Source organism: Penaeus vannamei, chromosome 7 (genome assembly GCF_042767895.1).
Source record: "Penaeus vannamei isolate JL-2024 chromosome 7, ASM4276789v1, whole genome shotgun sequence".
NCBI classification, from domain to species: Eukaryota; Metazoa; Arthropoda; class Malacostraca; order Decapoda; family Penaeidae; genus Penaeus; species Penaeus vannamei.
The window spans coordinates 47,270,808-47,286,033 of record NC_091555.1 but is presented as its reverse complement, the minus strand read 5'-3'; the positions used below and the strand labels follow the sequence as shown (position 1 = coordinate 47,286,033).

The 15,226-nt window shown below is 34.8% G+C and overlaps 1 protein-coding gene across 5 annotated transcripts in view; it reads right to left on the bottom strand.

Annotated features, from left to right (window-relative positions):
* Positions 1-10,822, bottom strand: part of LOC113803163 (2-hydroxyacyl-CoA lyase 2-like) — a 12,306-nt gene extending 1,484 nt beyond the window's left edge. The window contains exons 1-13 of one of the 5 annotated variants that reach the window (XM_070123825.1): positions 10,600-10,820; positions 8,679-8,728; positions 6,475-6,625; positions 5,822-5,980; positions 5,542-5,686; positions 4,249-4,413; positions 3,945-4,056; positions 2,698-2,798; positions 2,430-2,588; positions 2,084-2,253; positions 1,557-1,715; positions 1,227-1,360; positions 182-284 (exon numbers count right to left, since the gene is read on the bottom strand). In XM_070123825.1, coding sequence (XP_069979926.1) covers positions 182-284; positions 1,227-1,360; positions 1,557-1,715; positions 2,084-2,253; positions 2,430-2,588; positions 2,698-2,798; positions 3,945-4,056; positions 4,249-4,413; positions 5,542-5,686; positions 5,822-5,980; positions 6,475-6,624 — 1,557 coding nt within the window. In that variant the 5' untranslated portion in view covers position 6,625; positions 8,679-8,728; positions 10,600-10,820. Of the gene's footprint in view, positions 1-181; positions 285-1,226; positions 1,361-1,556; positions 1,716-2,083; positions 2,254-2,429; positions 2,589-2,697; positions 2,799-3,944; positions 4,057-4,248; positions 4,414-5,541; positions 5,687-5,821; positions 5,981-6,474; positions 6,626-7,317; positions 7,415-8,678; positions 8,729-10,599 lie in introns of those variants that run through there. The other 4 variants (XM_070123829.1, XM_070123831.1, XM_070123830.1 and 1 more) reach the window with 4 other exon arrangements.
* Between the last annotated feature and the right edge of the window lie 4,404 nt (positions 10,823-15,226).

Here is a 15,226-nt window from a genome sequence, read left to right as displayed (position 1 = left end):
GAGAGAGAGAGAGAGAGAGAGAGAGAGAGAGAGAGAGAGAGAGAGAGAGAGAGAGAGAGAGAGAGAGAGAGAGAGAGAGAGAGAGAGAGAGAGAGAGAGAGAGAGAGAGAGAGAGAGAGATCGGAAGAAATAAAGAAAGAGAAAAAGAGAGACATATGACTTATGACACTCTAACACCCACCTGAGATTCTGGTCGGCAGAGCTTGGCGCCCAGAGCAAATCCTCCGCCGACACCAAGAGTCCCAAAAGCACCAGGATCCAGCCACATGAGAGGACCTCGTGGCCTGGAAAGAAGTAGATCCATTTAGTAACTAACAGATGTTCTTGTGATTTGCAACAATGAAAATTCTTATTTCAAACTGTTGCTTTGAAACTCTACTTCACGTTTGTCATAAATAACCATTATTCCACCATTTATATAAAAAAAGAAAATAGAAATCAATTACATGTAAAAAAATAATGCAAATAATCTAAACTATTTGAAAACTAATACAGTATTCTGTAAGCTTTATCAGTTAAGATTCAAAAACTGAAATAGTCAACCAACTTCTACTTTTCACTTATTAAATGTGTTCATCCTTATTTATCACTCATTGGATGATTTAGTCTTTCCCACCATCAACTTGATTTTTACAAGGCAAATTTCCCATAAGGGTCACCCAAAAACTCTTCAAATCTATTATAAGTGTTGGGCATGCCCTAGTAAGCTCCCTTACTTCTACCCCGCCCCAACACCACAACCCTGAAGAAATACTGTTTAACCCTTTAAGATTACTGCTCCATTATTTTAATAGTGAGATAATAATAATTTAGATTATTAAAATAAATAATTGTACAATAAACAAGCGTTTTCTATGTTAATCTGCAAAGATGCCTCAGTGCAATCAACCAAAAACAACCTTGATCCCGAGAGTAAAAGCGTGCATCTCTGCAGTCAATGTGTATCTTTCCTGGGGGACAGTAGGATATACAACTGCATCCACCATGTTACTAGAGAATATTTTTCACTTTTCTTTGTTTCCACAATACTTGTTGACATATCTTTCACTCTATTATCTCTTTTGTGGAAAATATTGACTATTGGTTTAGTGTGTGTGTACTGAGAAACAGCTGCTTATCCATTCTATGCAATAAGTTTAAGCTAAATAAAAAAAGGTCTAGACCCTTAAAGTAAGTTAAAGCTATAATCAATATAAAAAAAAAAGTCTAGTGAAAAGTTGGCTCACCGAAGAATATAAGCAGCCGTTGCCACAAAGTCTCCTCCATCAGCTACAAGGACGGCATCAGATGGAAGTAGTTCCTCAAGCTCCATAAACACTTTCATTGGGTTTAGATGCATCTCGGGTATTTCTTCGGACATCTGTAAAGGAAAGTTTTCTTATTAATCCATGAATGTCTCAAAATAAGTCACTAGTCCACTTCTAATATCCCTGAATTCTTCAAGCATAGACGATACATACATTACACAAAAATATATAAAATATCAAAAATAAAAACCTTACCACTAACCCCAAATGTTCACATCATAGTAAACATTGCCATAGAATAATACATACCTTCTTATTTGTTATTTCTTTAGCTTCATCCCTTTCTCTGAGAGTGGAGATCCATTCTGGGTCACAATTATATCCGGTTAAACCAGCCGCAAGGTCTCTCATGAACGTTCCAACATCACCCAGAACAGGAACAGTTGGCTTCCAGAACATATCGGCATTCTGCAAACAAGAAGCTCCTTATTCCATGTCAGAACTTTTACAGAGAGCCTATTCTAAAAGGTCACTATAAGGATAATAATCAGAGAAGCTATATCTAAAGAAATAATCTCCCAGTATCAGCTCTCAATTTTATGCTTTTCTTTAACATTCATAAATAGCCCTAATGAATAGTCACTTTATCTGGTAAATATTGGACACAAGCCTTGAAACTTAATGAACTGGTGCCAAAACTTAGGCCTACTTCACCTCTCTCAAATACCTTGCATTTACTATATGCCTTTCTCTGGGCGTTCCCTAATACCAATTCTTTCTACTAAATCATCACATAAACCATAAAGTAGCCTGCTAAACAAGAAGGTAAAACAAACCCTGTATAGCTGTTCCTTGTTCCTGTTAACGGCAATAATTTTGGCTTTACGTCCCAGTGTCCTTCCATAAGATAGCCTGAAGTCACACACTGCACCAGCCAAGATAATGACATCTGCTTCCTTCAATGCATCGCGTCTTCTCTGTCGCATCTGAATATCACTCTTCTGACCTGCATATAGCAATGATGTAATCACATTTATATTTCATATAATAAATATCCATTATTATTCAAATTGTTTTGCACAGGTTCTTACAAAATACTCTAGAATTTCTATAGGCAGTATAAAAGAAAGTAAAAAAGGAAAGATCAAATATAAAATGAATTATCACATTAATTTTTCCTACCTAAAAGTCCACGGGACATGCCTCCAAGGAAGCACGGGATCCCAAGGGTTTTCAAAGAACGCTGCAGATCTTCCGCAGGTGTTGGTGGGAGAGTTGCCTGACTTCCAAGCACAATAACTGGCTTCTTTGCCTTGGAAACTATTGACACACACTGCTGAACTGTAAATGTGTGTACAAACATGAGTTAAACCATAGACATCATATGCATATGTATGTTGAAACAGAAATCAAAATATACTCGGCTTCTAAAGGCAATCGGATAACTCACCCAAATCATGGTTGGCAAACGGAATGTTAACCCTGAGAGGCTTGGTGTCCTGAGGATCCCACGCTCCAGCAAAGAGATTGTCGAGGTAGTTACCGAGGTACCTGCAAAGTAAAGCAAATATCTTTTTAAATCATTAATCCATATCATAACAACTTTTTAGGGGGGAGTGTACATCAAATGTTCAACAATAATTAAAAGTTACTATAATAATTCCACACTCCAGTATGAGGAAGATACAAAACAAACAAGCTTAACCCCTTGGACCTGAATAACATTACGGTTAGTCATGGAAAAACTTGAGTCGACGGGTGGGTGACATGAACATGCAGTCATCAGGCAAAATAGCCGTGCACTTGGTGGCACAAACTTGGCACATAGAAGGGAGCTTTATCATTATTCCCATTGATAGATGAATGTGGAATGTAACATGCATAAGCAGTGACTGGCAGAGCACCGGCTCCAGGAAGGAAGCCATTTTCATGCTGTGTACCATATTCCATGCTGCTGCCACCTGCGGAGCAGGTTGTATTACATAAAATTGAAAATTACAAAAAAAATTTAATATAAGATACAAATAACCAAATGCTCCATTTTTTTTTTTCTTGCACTAAGTCATTTACTACAGGGAGAGATGATATTGAGTCTGTGCAAGGTAAATAAGTGCCAAATGAGTCAAAATACACTCCAAGTGGTTTGTGTTTTCATGGTGAATCTTTTTTGTCACTCTGACCTTCGCTCATAATGGAAAGTTCATGAGACCCGCTCCACAGCCATTTTGCCCCATGATGGCATGTTCATGTCACCCGGACCTCGACCCAGATTTTTCCATGACGAGACCACATCATTTGGATCGTAGGGGTTAAGTTGATGATTATTGGTGCACTACTTACAAAACCATCTCCTTGAAAAAAACATAATTAAATATGAAAAGTAAAGCATATAAATAAATAAAAATGCTTACCATGATACCCTTTCTTTGCTGATTTTTATAGAAATGACATTGTAAAGCTTGGAAAATTTGAAGACTGGGGATAGCAGTTGGTAGGTAGGTACAAAGGTTACTATTTTGTATAATCTTCATGTATAAGTTGATGCCACATTATGATATGAATGCTAGTGTTCAATCCATACTTAATACCCCTCTGGTACCTCCCTTTGTTTTCTGGATATCTCCCCTTAAATTTAATCTAAATCAACCATAAAACTAAAAGCTATCAACAGAACAAATCTTCTTATACATCACCTACCAGTTTACAACCTTTTGCATGAAGGACTTGCCCTCTCCTTTGACACCAATCTCCTTAGCAACCATGTGGTATGGATACAACACATCAATGGGAAATTCAATGAACACTGGACCTGGAAATATAAATAAAAAATTAGGCTCCTGGTATTTCTTTGTAGGGGATATAATTTGAAAATACCAAAACTGAGGCATGATCATTTAATCATTTAAAAGAAGAAGAAGAAAGAGGAAGAAGGAAATGAAGATGATGAAGAATAAATGAGAAAGGCAAATGAAATCAAACCTTTTCCCTAAAAGACCCTTACCTGGTGTCCCACTCTGGGCCTCCTGTAAAGCTCGCCGGACAACGGGCACAATATCTCTTACTGAGGTGACAGTTGCGCAGTACTTGCACAGAGGCTTAAAGAGTGACATCTGATCTATATCCTGAAGAGCTCCTCGACCCTTCAAGATAGAGGCTGCAGCTCCACCTATTAAAGAAAATTTACATGAATTTGTAAATATAAAAATATATATACATAAAAACTCCTGAACCTGTGAACAAGATAAGTTCTTGGGCTTTGTTTTTATGGAGACCGTCCCTAAAAATTGGGGGGGTCGTGGGGTCTGGGGGAGGTTGGGTTTGTCGAAAAGGAGTTAAACCCATTTCACGCTCATACAGGAATGTAGAATTATCCACACAATTAGAAACCTCTATGAAGAAAAACTAGGTTGTGACAGGATCCACGAATCCAAGGCAGTCACTCGCGGCATCAGCAAGTTTTACACATATGTATTTATCTACAACTGGAGTGAAAATCAAACATTGTATTTTGACATTACCTACTGAAATAAGTCACAGGAGGATGAAAGTGTCTTCTGATAACAAATTCCTTCCAATGTGAGGGCTTTATGATGAAAAAAATAAAGAAAATATAAAAATCATCAAACAACTTTTCAAATCTTTTTCAATACAAATAAGATAGATATAATTTGCATTTAACATAAACATCACATATATGACTTTAGGGTTCAACAATAATGCATATGCAGTGGTGAGTCTCTTTCTCCAAAAATATATGAACACGAGTCGTTTGATTAGGATGTTTAAGTTGACCACATGGTCCTGCAGCTGCACAGCAAGCCAGGTGAGATTTATCATACTGTCATTTATCATACTTTACACATAGAAAAGATTTTACATTTTTTGTGTTAAAGGCCAAATAATCGAGAAAATACATAATAATAACAATGTGGCTACTTTATTCTAAATATAAACGGTGAGTTTACAGACAGTGGTGAGTTTATATTTCAAAATATCAACAGGCTCTTTTCTGAGTGTTTTCCGTCACCTTGGCCTTCGCTAATTTAACGCAAATTAGTTTACAATTAGTTTAAAAGACCACCTCCCCCCCCAAAAAAAAAAAAAAAAAAAAAAAAAAAAAAAAAAAAAAAAAATATATATATATATATATATATATATATATATATATATATATATATAAATATATATATAAAAATATATTCAACTCAAAAACTTACTTGAAACAAATGAAAGATAAGAACATTAAATCTGATGTGATATTTCAGTGTTAATTAAAGCATGAAAAATATTTTACCAATTAGTAGAACAGGACTCTCTGCCATCTGAGCATTCTTTACAGCCGTAACAGTATTGGTGAGTCCAGGGCCAGCAGTAACAGCTGCTACGCCAACTGTGCCAGACATGCGGGCAACAGCATCAGCAGCAAAGACCGTTGAAACCTGTAACGGGAAAGCATCAAAATATAAAAATAACTTTCCAATGTACCATATTCACAAGGTTAATGATAAGAATTTTACATTAACTTTTCCTAAATATTTGCTACACTATCTTTAATGGTGAATGACTCGCCTTACCTCATGACGTGTGTCAACAATGCGTATTCCAAGCTTTTCTGATGCAACGAGAATGGGCGAGATGTGCCCACCAGGTAAAGTAAAGATGTAGCGTACTCCATGAGATTTTAAAACTTCTGCCACAAGTTCGCCTCCATGGCGTTTACTCTCCTTATCAACCTAAAGCAAAAAAGTTACTTGATGATAAAGCACTTCATACTGAAAATTAAATGACAGGGATATTTAAAGGGTAGAAGAGGTCTAAATCCATTGGTTTAAGATCTATGCATCTATTAATTCATTTGCGTAAATTTTCTCTGAACATAAGAAATTTCCACAAAGCAATGATTTACAAGTCTTAAAAATATTTTGCACCATATATAGACATCTTAATACCAAAAGGCTGCACATCTTACATATTAAACTGCTCTGGTATAGATATAGAGCAATTTTTACTAATATTCCTCCAGGAAAAGGAAAACTCATTCTATTATCATTATTATCATTATAATTATAATTATTATGAATCATAGTAGACTAAAGTGAATAATTTATGTTCTCATGCCCCATTTCTGCATGATATCTTACAATAGCATGTCCTGTCAGGGTTAAAACAATGAAAAATCATTCAAATATGTCTAAAACTGAAAGCCGGCCCTCATCCATCAACTGACCTTGTGCGTCCAGATGAAGGGGAGGTGGAAGTAAGAGAGTACCGCACCTATGCCAAACCCTATCACAGCCGTAGATGTGAAAAGGGTTATGTAGGCTACCATCTGGTCATCCATCTTGACTCTTGTCCAAGCAGTAAAGTAATCACTCATGCTGAAAGAATATAAGACATAAGCACGAAGCAGAAAAATCAATAATACTGGATACTGTTTGAACATAACATGTAGATTAATTTATATTCATGATTTTTTTTAGGTTACACTATTCACTTGCATTTATCTTCTAATTAATGAACTATTGCTCGATAAATATAAGAAGTGATTATTTCAATGTCGGTAAAAATGAAAAAAAAAATCTACAGCAACAAAAACTAATCTTCAATGATATCTTATTGATGTCTATATCAAATCATAAATAAGAAAAAGAAAAAAGAAAATATAGATAAAAAAGAAAAAAAATACACACATATATGAATATATATATGTATACATACAGGCTACATGTTAAATAAAAATACTCCTTTATCTCTGAACACATGCACCAAGGAATTACTGATGTTTTAGGTCAGAAAAAAAATCATTATTTGACTACAAGCAGAAAGAAGATAGAATAAATGCCAAAATTATTAGGAAATCACACCACAATCCAAACTGTTAGTTCATATTAATGGGGGAGTGCTACACAATACTTTTGTGAGCAAGTTCCACCTGTTCTAGTAGTAGTCCAAGAAATCCCAAAGGAATAAAACTTTACTCTCACACAACAAATATCATACAGAAAAGCCATGACAAAACATTTTTTTTTAATTATATCTATATAAACATCCCCATCTCTTTTCTACAAACCAAAGACATGTAGTCTCTCCTGTGGATCAAGAACCAGGGACCTCCCCATGCTGATTGAAAGTTCACTGAGATAAGATATGTTTTATTTTTATCTGGCTTCTCCCAAGTCTAGATAATGGCTAACCATTCATTAATGCTTATACAGATAAGGCTCCTTACCATAAAGAAAGTAATCATGGTAAAGAACAAGCACATTATTTGGGCATGGTCATTAAGATGAGAATAATTTCTCATAAAGCATTACAGAATACTTCAATAACGCATTTTTTTCTGGTCCTTCCATATTCAGATAAAGCAAAAATATTTACTGCCTCTCCTGTTTAACATATATCTTTTCAAAACCAAATAAATGCTTTCTTATAATCTAAATGCACAAATAATCTTAATAATCTAAAGAAAAAAAGAAGAAAGCATTCAGAAGATAGCCATAGGGTCTTTCTAAATGAGATTTTTTCCTTTTACTTGTATTAGGTTCTATCCAAATGATGGTTGATAAACAATCTGAGGTCCAACAAGTATTTGCTGTAGCCTCCACACAATGGCAAAGGCCAAAAATACTTCACCATTTACTGGTATAGATTCTCACAATACAGTTTCACCTGGTTTCATTAATCTCCTGGAGGTTCTCCAAGCTCAATCTCGCCTGAATATAAGTGATGAAGGTTTACAGGAATGCAAACAGCCATGGGGACATTTAGGGACAAACACTCAAATTTTTTTTGGGGAGGTGTAAGAATAGTGTGGACCGAGTATGAGGACATATTTTTTGGACCGACTAATTGCATAACAAATTTACATGATCTTTATAACCTTAAAGAACAAAAAAGCTTGTTTTCAATGGAACAAGTTTTTTATCCTGACCTTAAAAAATAACAGCACAGACCTTTGAATATTAAAGGGATGGGACTCCGCTTACCCTCCTGTCAACATGACACATCCCATAGACTTTTTAACCAAAATCAAATGATTTTCTTTTTAATTCAATATTTTTTCCCCTACATTAATACATTTTTCCCCTTAAGTACCAAATATTCCAAATTTTCGTGTTCAAAATGAGGACCAGTTGCTAATCAGAACAACATCGGGAAATCAACATGGACTGACTTTTCTCTAGATGTAAAAATTTTTGGATAGACAAAAATTATTTGTGAGGTATCATCACCACACACAAACCCTAATTTGCTGATTAGTATGAGGTTAGCAGTGGGTATCTTCAAAATACTTATCAAAACAGAGAGAATAAAAATGAAAATAGTAACCTATTTCTAATCTATTATTATTATTATTATTATTCATCTACTACAATCACTTGATGTTAGAACACAAATACAGGTAGAATAAAACAATCTTTTCAAATTTACATCTCAGTTGATGGCGTGATCTATTCTTGTTTAACCTGATGAATGCCTTTCTGGAAAGATAATGCTTGCAATGATAGGGAACATTATCGAAATTATAATAGTCATGCATACATGCACCTTATCAGAGTGCCTGGACAAAAGATTTCACCTCTATAACAGAATAAAGTGAATTAGTTCATCATAATAAATTATGAAGATGTATAAATTACAGATTTAATTAACTCTTTGGACTATGTCTTCAATAAAGATTTAGTGACAGAACTGGCAAAGTACATTTCGTACAGTGTTTATATATGATTTTCATTCATGCCTTTTACTACTATGATTTTCTATAATTTTCCTTCATTTCAAAAGTAGACCTTTTAACCATATCTTTGAGGCTTAGTGGCTTCTGGAAAACTGAATCAAAATACTAATACTAATACTAATGTTATGGTAATAGACGAAAAGTATTGATTGTATTTGTATTGTACAAGGTCCTCGAAGAATAGCAATAACTATCTTTATATCAAGCTATGACTTAAAAAGTCAGTTACATTCCAAAATCTAAAAAAAGTTCTAGTTTCCTGTTTAGCAACATTTACTTTTCAAGTAACTGAAAAAAATAATAGTAAACTTATTCATAGTGAAAAGTATAAGTTATCAACTATCATTCAACAAGCTCAATTGTAACACACCTATCATTCTGAAGAGCTTGAAGAAACATGAAGGAAAAGCTTTGAGAGTTTTCTGAAGTCTAAGGGGCTCCGCAGTGACAATTTGAGCAATGAAAGGAATGCATACTCAATAGCTGGTAAACAAGATGGCTTTTGAAACATAAAAAAAAAATACAAAACATGTCAGACTATTGTCATGCTTTTGGTTGCTCTAATCGCGGAAAATACGAAGGAAGCATCACTTACTGATCAAATCTATATCTGTACGATAGGACATTCCATTACCATGTTACAAGTCAAAAGGTTACTAAGGACTATCAATTATAAAATGCCTTATTTCTAATTCGTACATGAGAGGCCTTTCAAAAAAAAGTGTCTCAGATTTCCCCAAGGTAACCATTCCGTACATTCTTTAGCATCAAAGCCTGATTGACATTACTGAAAATAAATAAATAAATAATAATATTAATGCCTTTAAAATCGTTTACATTTATGACCCGCTTTTTATTCTGATTACCTGATGATTTGTTCTGGTAAATATTGATTCATCAACACAAGACTTTTTTGTTCAACAAACATGCTTCCGAAGGTCTTCTCAGCCCAGTTGCCCATAAAAATATCTATTGAAATTTTCGTGACTCTGAACTTTCATCTACAACAATAGCATTAATATATTCATATTTACCAACTAGGGCATTAAAAGAGGGCATTAAAATGAAAATACCAATGCTTATGTGACAGACGAAAGTTTAGATTAACAAAACATTCAATAAACGTATCTCAGGGCAACTGGTCTGAGAATACCCTTGGACGCGCATACCCGTACTTGTACTTGTTTAATATAATTCGGGACTATTCATATAAGCATCCACGACTAATCTTGATAGATTTTGGATCTGTGCATAAGAAAATATCCGTCATCAGAATACCTTCAGAGCAAAAGCCAACTTCGTATCTACGGAAAAAAATCTTGGTGTTTATTGTTAATCGGAACTTTCAAATAGATCAAGAGAACATATCAAATAATATACAGTTACATAATAAGTGTTTCTCTCCCTGACAATCTTTTTTTTCTGCTTTTCTTAACCTTCCATTGCTGAAAATCAACTCCCATCTTAATAATCCCCAAAAATAAGGAACACCTAAAAAATAAAATAGCCCATTCACTCATACACCGAAACCTTAATCCATACCCACTTAGCCATTACCGATAAAACCCGAATTTAGCTCAAAAATCCCCAAAATAAACATTAGTTGGCCATTACCAAGGTCCACAGACGAAGATGAATTCGTGCAGCCAATCCCACTCAGGCTTTTGACAGCGAGAACCACACTCATAAGAAGACTGGAATAACGAGGCAACATGCGATGGCACGAGATAAAGCTATTCGGACCATAATACACCGGTCGCCCTGTCGTCAGGCGGGGTCAAAGGTCAGCCTCTCTGGTCAGCTGATCTGAGGGTCTTGTCCGATTGCTTTCGTTTGGGTTTTGGCTTCGGTTCCAGTTATTCGTTTTTTTTATTGGTCTATATTGCTATGTATTTGCAAAGCTACGGAGTGACTTTGTTTGGATATATTAAGCTTAGAGGAATTGTGTTCGCTGGAGTCGCGTTAATCATATATAAAAGAGAAAATCGTTATAAAATGTATCCATACATTAATCTCAAGGGTTCTTTTTCAGACCTTTATAACAACCATTCAAACAAAATAAATATTGAACATACATCAACTGTTCAGCAAATGCAGTTATAAAGTATGATATTCAATTATGAATCAATTGATACGTTGCTATGGCGGTTGCTAAGGACGCCTTCCTCGAGAGGTCATACGACACGTATAAAACCCTTATCGGATATAATCGACATTAGTAAGCTTTATAAATCTCCTTGAAACCGGTCTCAGATTAAAGTAATACTCTTAATTAATGTTCTTAATTAATTAATTAATATGGTTTACAGTACTCACTTGGCTCTTGGGCTGTTTTAGGTGTGGGCAGTCTAGGCCTATTCAGTCTACTGGTAGAACCGGCTCCTCCACTATCTCGTTGGGTCATTTTTATTCTCGTCACGGCCGCGTGTGGCGTACATTGTCATTTTTCGGGGTATATGTGTTCTTTTTTTTTAAAGAACAACAACTGTTTTTTATGGAAACATTATCAAATATAGGGGGGGATTTGTTAATATGTGCGGGTTAAATGTATTTTGTAGGTTTACAGGTTTTAACGATAGTCTGTACTTTTAAGAATTTTCCGTGAATAAATGGCATATGGCATTCCTAATGGATGAATTATACATATCCTACGTAGCCTAACGAAGAGTAAAACGCAGTTACTGTCTTCTCTTTTATAAGTATACGTACTGAATCATGTTTCACCCACCCCTCAAAAATAATAATCAAAATATATAATAATAAAATAGGAACTGATTCTACACACCATATTAGAATCTTGTGCTTGAATTGCATTTAATATCCCATTTTTGTGCCATCTTCAGAGCAATATTTGGTTATGTATTTACACGAAAAACATTAATCAAACCTGTAACTCCACATTAAATGTTATCATAATGAAATGAATGTCGGAATCATTGAACATTTTTTTCCATACTTTTCAAATTGATTCCATAACCCACAAGACCTCAAGGAAATCATAGCACTCGTTTTCTCAATGGCTATTAGACTGGCTGGGAACTCATTATCATTTGAAATGTTTATTGTGACTGTAAATCCGAGACAATTATCCTGTGCCTGATGCTAGTTGAAAGTCACCTGTCAATAATATATATACTCTCTCTCATACATAATATCAACAGGTTCATATTCTCCATAAGGGCATATGGTTGAATGTTCCTCGAGATGCCTCCTTGAAACAAATTACTGCTGTATCTAATAACTGCTTTAATCACAAGCACATACACTCAAGGTTTGTGTCTTAAAGTTTTATAAACCTTCATGCTCTGATATATTGTATAATTTCAAATCGTATCCCCTCTATCCCCTTGCCCACGCCCAGTCAAACCTCCTTGCCCTCTTCTGTCCCATAACACAACATATATAAGATATGCCATTGCAGAAACTTTGCTGAAGGACCATGATCAGCTAAAGAACATTTAACATACATTTCTGCCTCTGTTACCCTTTATTGTCTGTAAGTCTAGTCCACATTGGGCATTAAAGCGAGCGACGTGTTGCGAGAACCAGATTTTCGAATTGCGCCAGACCGTTGCCAAAGGAGCAACTCCATTCTGACTGACGTTGGCCTATAGACCTACAAGTACTGGACAAACAAAAAGATATTCGATATTTTCTTTGGAAGATCCCATCAAACAAAACTCTTTCACCATATATTATTCTTTTTAATCCAAGGATATTGTTGCCCACAAAAAATTATGCAGTTTAGGACCATTCAAGATGGATGGATCTCTTTATCGACTGTTTCCATAGCAATGACCAAAAGGTAATGGAGCCTCGCGTCTACACTACCTTTTAGCCATTGCTATGGAAACAGTCAATAAAGAGATCTATTCACCTTGAGTGGTCCTGAACTGCATAACATTTTATGGGCAATTGTAGACGGGTTAAGAAGACTAATATATACTCGCTCAGCAACATCGCAACAGAAAGTGATAAGGACGAGCGATGTGAATACTCAGTGTGGACCCCGGTGTTTACACATCGTAATGCAGGGTCTAGTCCTTTGGCTTAAATATTGCAATCTGCGACTTGAAATCAGTTCTTAAACATGTTGAGATCATTATTATAACTGAACATTGGTTTCTTTATGCGACCGCAACTGATTCCGCAAATTGCAAATAACAGAAACCTGAGTCTGAATCACCCAGTACTTTTTCATTAAATGTTTTATAATGTCAGTTACTAATGCCGCTTAACGGCCGTTCAAGTAAAATTAACATATATTTTTAACAGCATTTTTTCAAGGCGCTCTCAACTTAATCGTTTCGAATAAGCAGAAAATATTATATTGGGCCTTTCTCACCATTTCCCCCAGTTACGTGAAGGCACCAACCGATATATTATGCCAAAATAAACAGGAGGTATACTTTCTGCACATTTATTTTTGCATGCTTCATATACTGACACGACATGCTGTAAAAATGTTCGATAATCATAAAATGCCTTTGGGTTTAACTGCTATAGAAGTAGCAGTCACAATGGATCCATAAGCTGGAGATGAGCTAGAAGTGAGTTGCATCTAAATAAACATAGTAAATATACAAACAGCTATAATGAATTACGCTCATACCACGCAAACAATAACTGATATGTGATTTTTAAAAATAGATATCTCCACATTGGAAGGTAGCAAAAGTCAATGGAGCGTTAAATAATGGCCGTCACGATATAGGGTCATAAACTCGGGCAGGTGTAGAGGCCGAGGTGACAGAATCACTCAAGATTAATGGCAATATCGCCGTTGCAGTTGATTTCCGCACCAATTCTATCAAGTATTCATCGAATAAGATTCATTGATAGTCAATTGATATCGGAGAGGTGCAGGTTTTGTGTAATATCACACCAACACATTGTATACTTCTATGAAACTAGTTCCTTTCATGTGGTTTATCAGATCGACTGCCAAACAGTACTACCCAAGGAGGCTAAATAAAGAGTATACCTTTTAATGAGGAAAATGAAGAGGTGTCTATGAAGAACTTGTTGGCAAAGAGAAAATAGATATAATTTTGCTTATGTGAATGTTAGTTTCAGTACTGCAGTATGTTATTAATCGTAATCATTTAGACTAGTCTTTTAGTGTGGTTCTTGACATATCAAAGTAGGTGAAATAAGAGTACCAGTGTTATTCAATATTTATTTCAAAAATCTTGATAACAAAAACACTTATTTTGATAACGTATTGTTGTTGCTATTATTTTCATTTTCATTATCAATTATTACCATCATCAGTAATACTTTTTTTTTAATAATTGTTATTTTCATTACTGTTTCTTAATTCCTAACATGTATAAATGAATTTTACGTTATTGTTCTGAGTAAAACAATTTTATTAATATCTCCTTAGAATGGATTAGTGTGCTGTTTATTGTAGCTAACATTGAGGTTTCTATTACTCTCATAAAATGTATATAATTCAAGGTGAACCTATGATTATAAATGGAAATTGATACTGTACCATAAAAAGATAAGAAATTCCGTAAGGTATGGAATAAGAGCAGAGGATGATTCTAGGCTCTGTAGAATATATATATATATATATGTAACAAGCATTATCTTTTTGGTGTACTGAAATGGACTTATTGTCTTGCTTTGACGAAGTTCAGTTTTAGTGTAGTGAAACGCTGATATGATAGTTCATTTATATTGTTTCTTTTGTCTGAAATTATTCAAGTGTTATATATTTGTTGTGTTGAAATTTGATTAGGTTATATCAGATTTTTTATATTAAGAAATAAAAAATGTCCTTTTTCCTAATATAATATTCATGATAGTCATACTAGAAAAAAAAAAAAAAATGTCCATTCATTTTCAAATTACATGAGCATGCATTTATTCCTAATTGGCCCTTATAGAATTTCACTGTTACAGAAGTAGAGCTTAATTCTGCGACACCATCACAAGACCATCGGAAGATCCGAGCTTTAGAACTTGAAAGAGATTTGACCATTTTCATGTGATCTTCCAACACGACTGTGGAAGAATGAGGACAATGGAAGGCCTTATGGAAGAAGATATTGCAACCTGGATCATCATTTTAGAAAGTGTCACGGTAAATTACAGGAAAGTATGTGCTAGACAATGAAAGAGTAATGAGTTATCAAAAGAAAATATCTAGAATGAACATGTTTAGAAGTCCTGCTGAGCTAGACCAAGAGGAATTGAATTGGGGAAATAGAAAAGGAATTTGGAAGGAGTT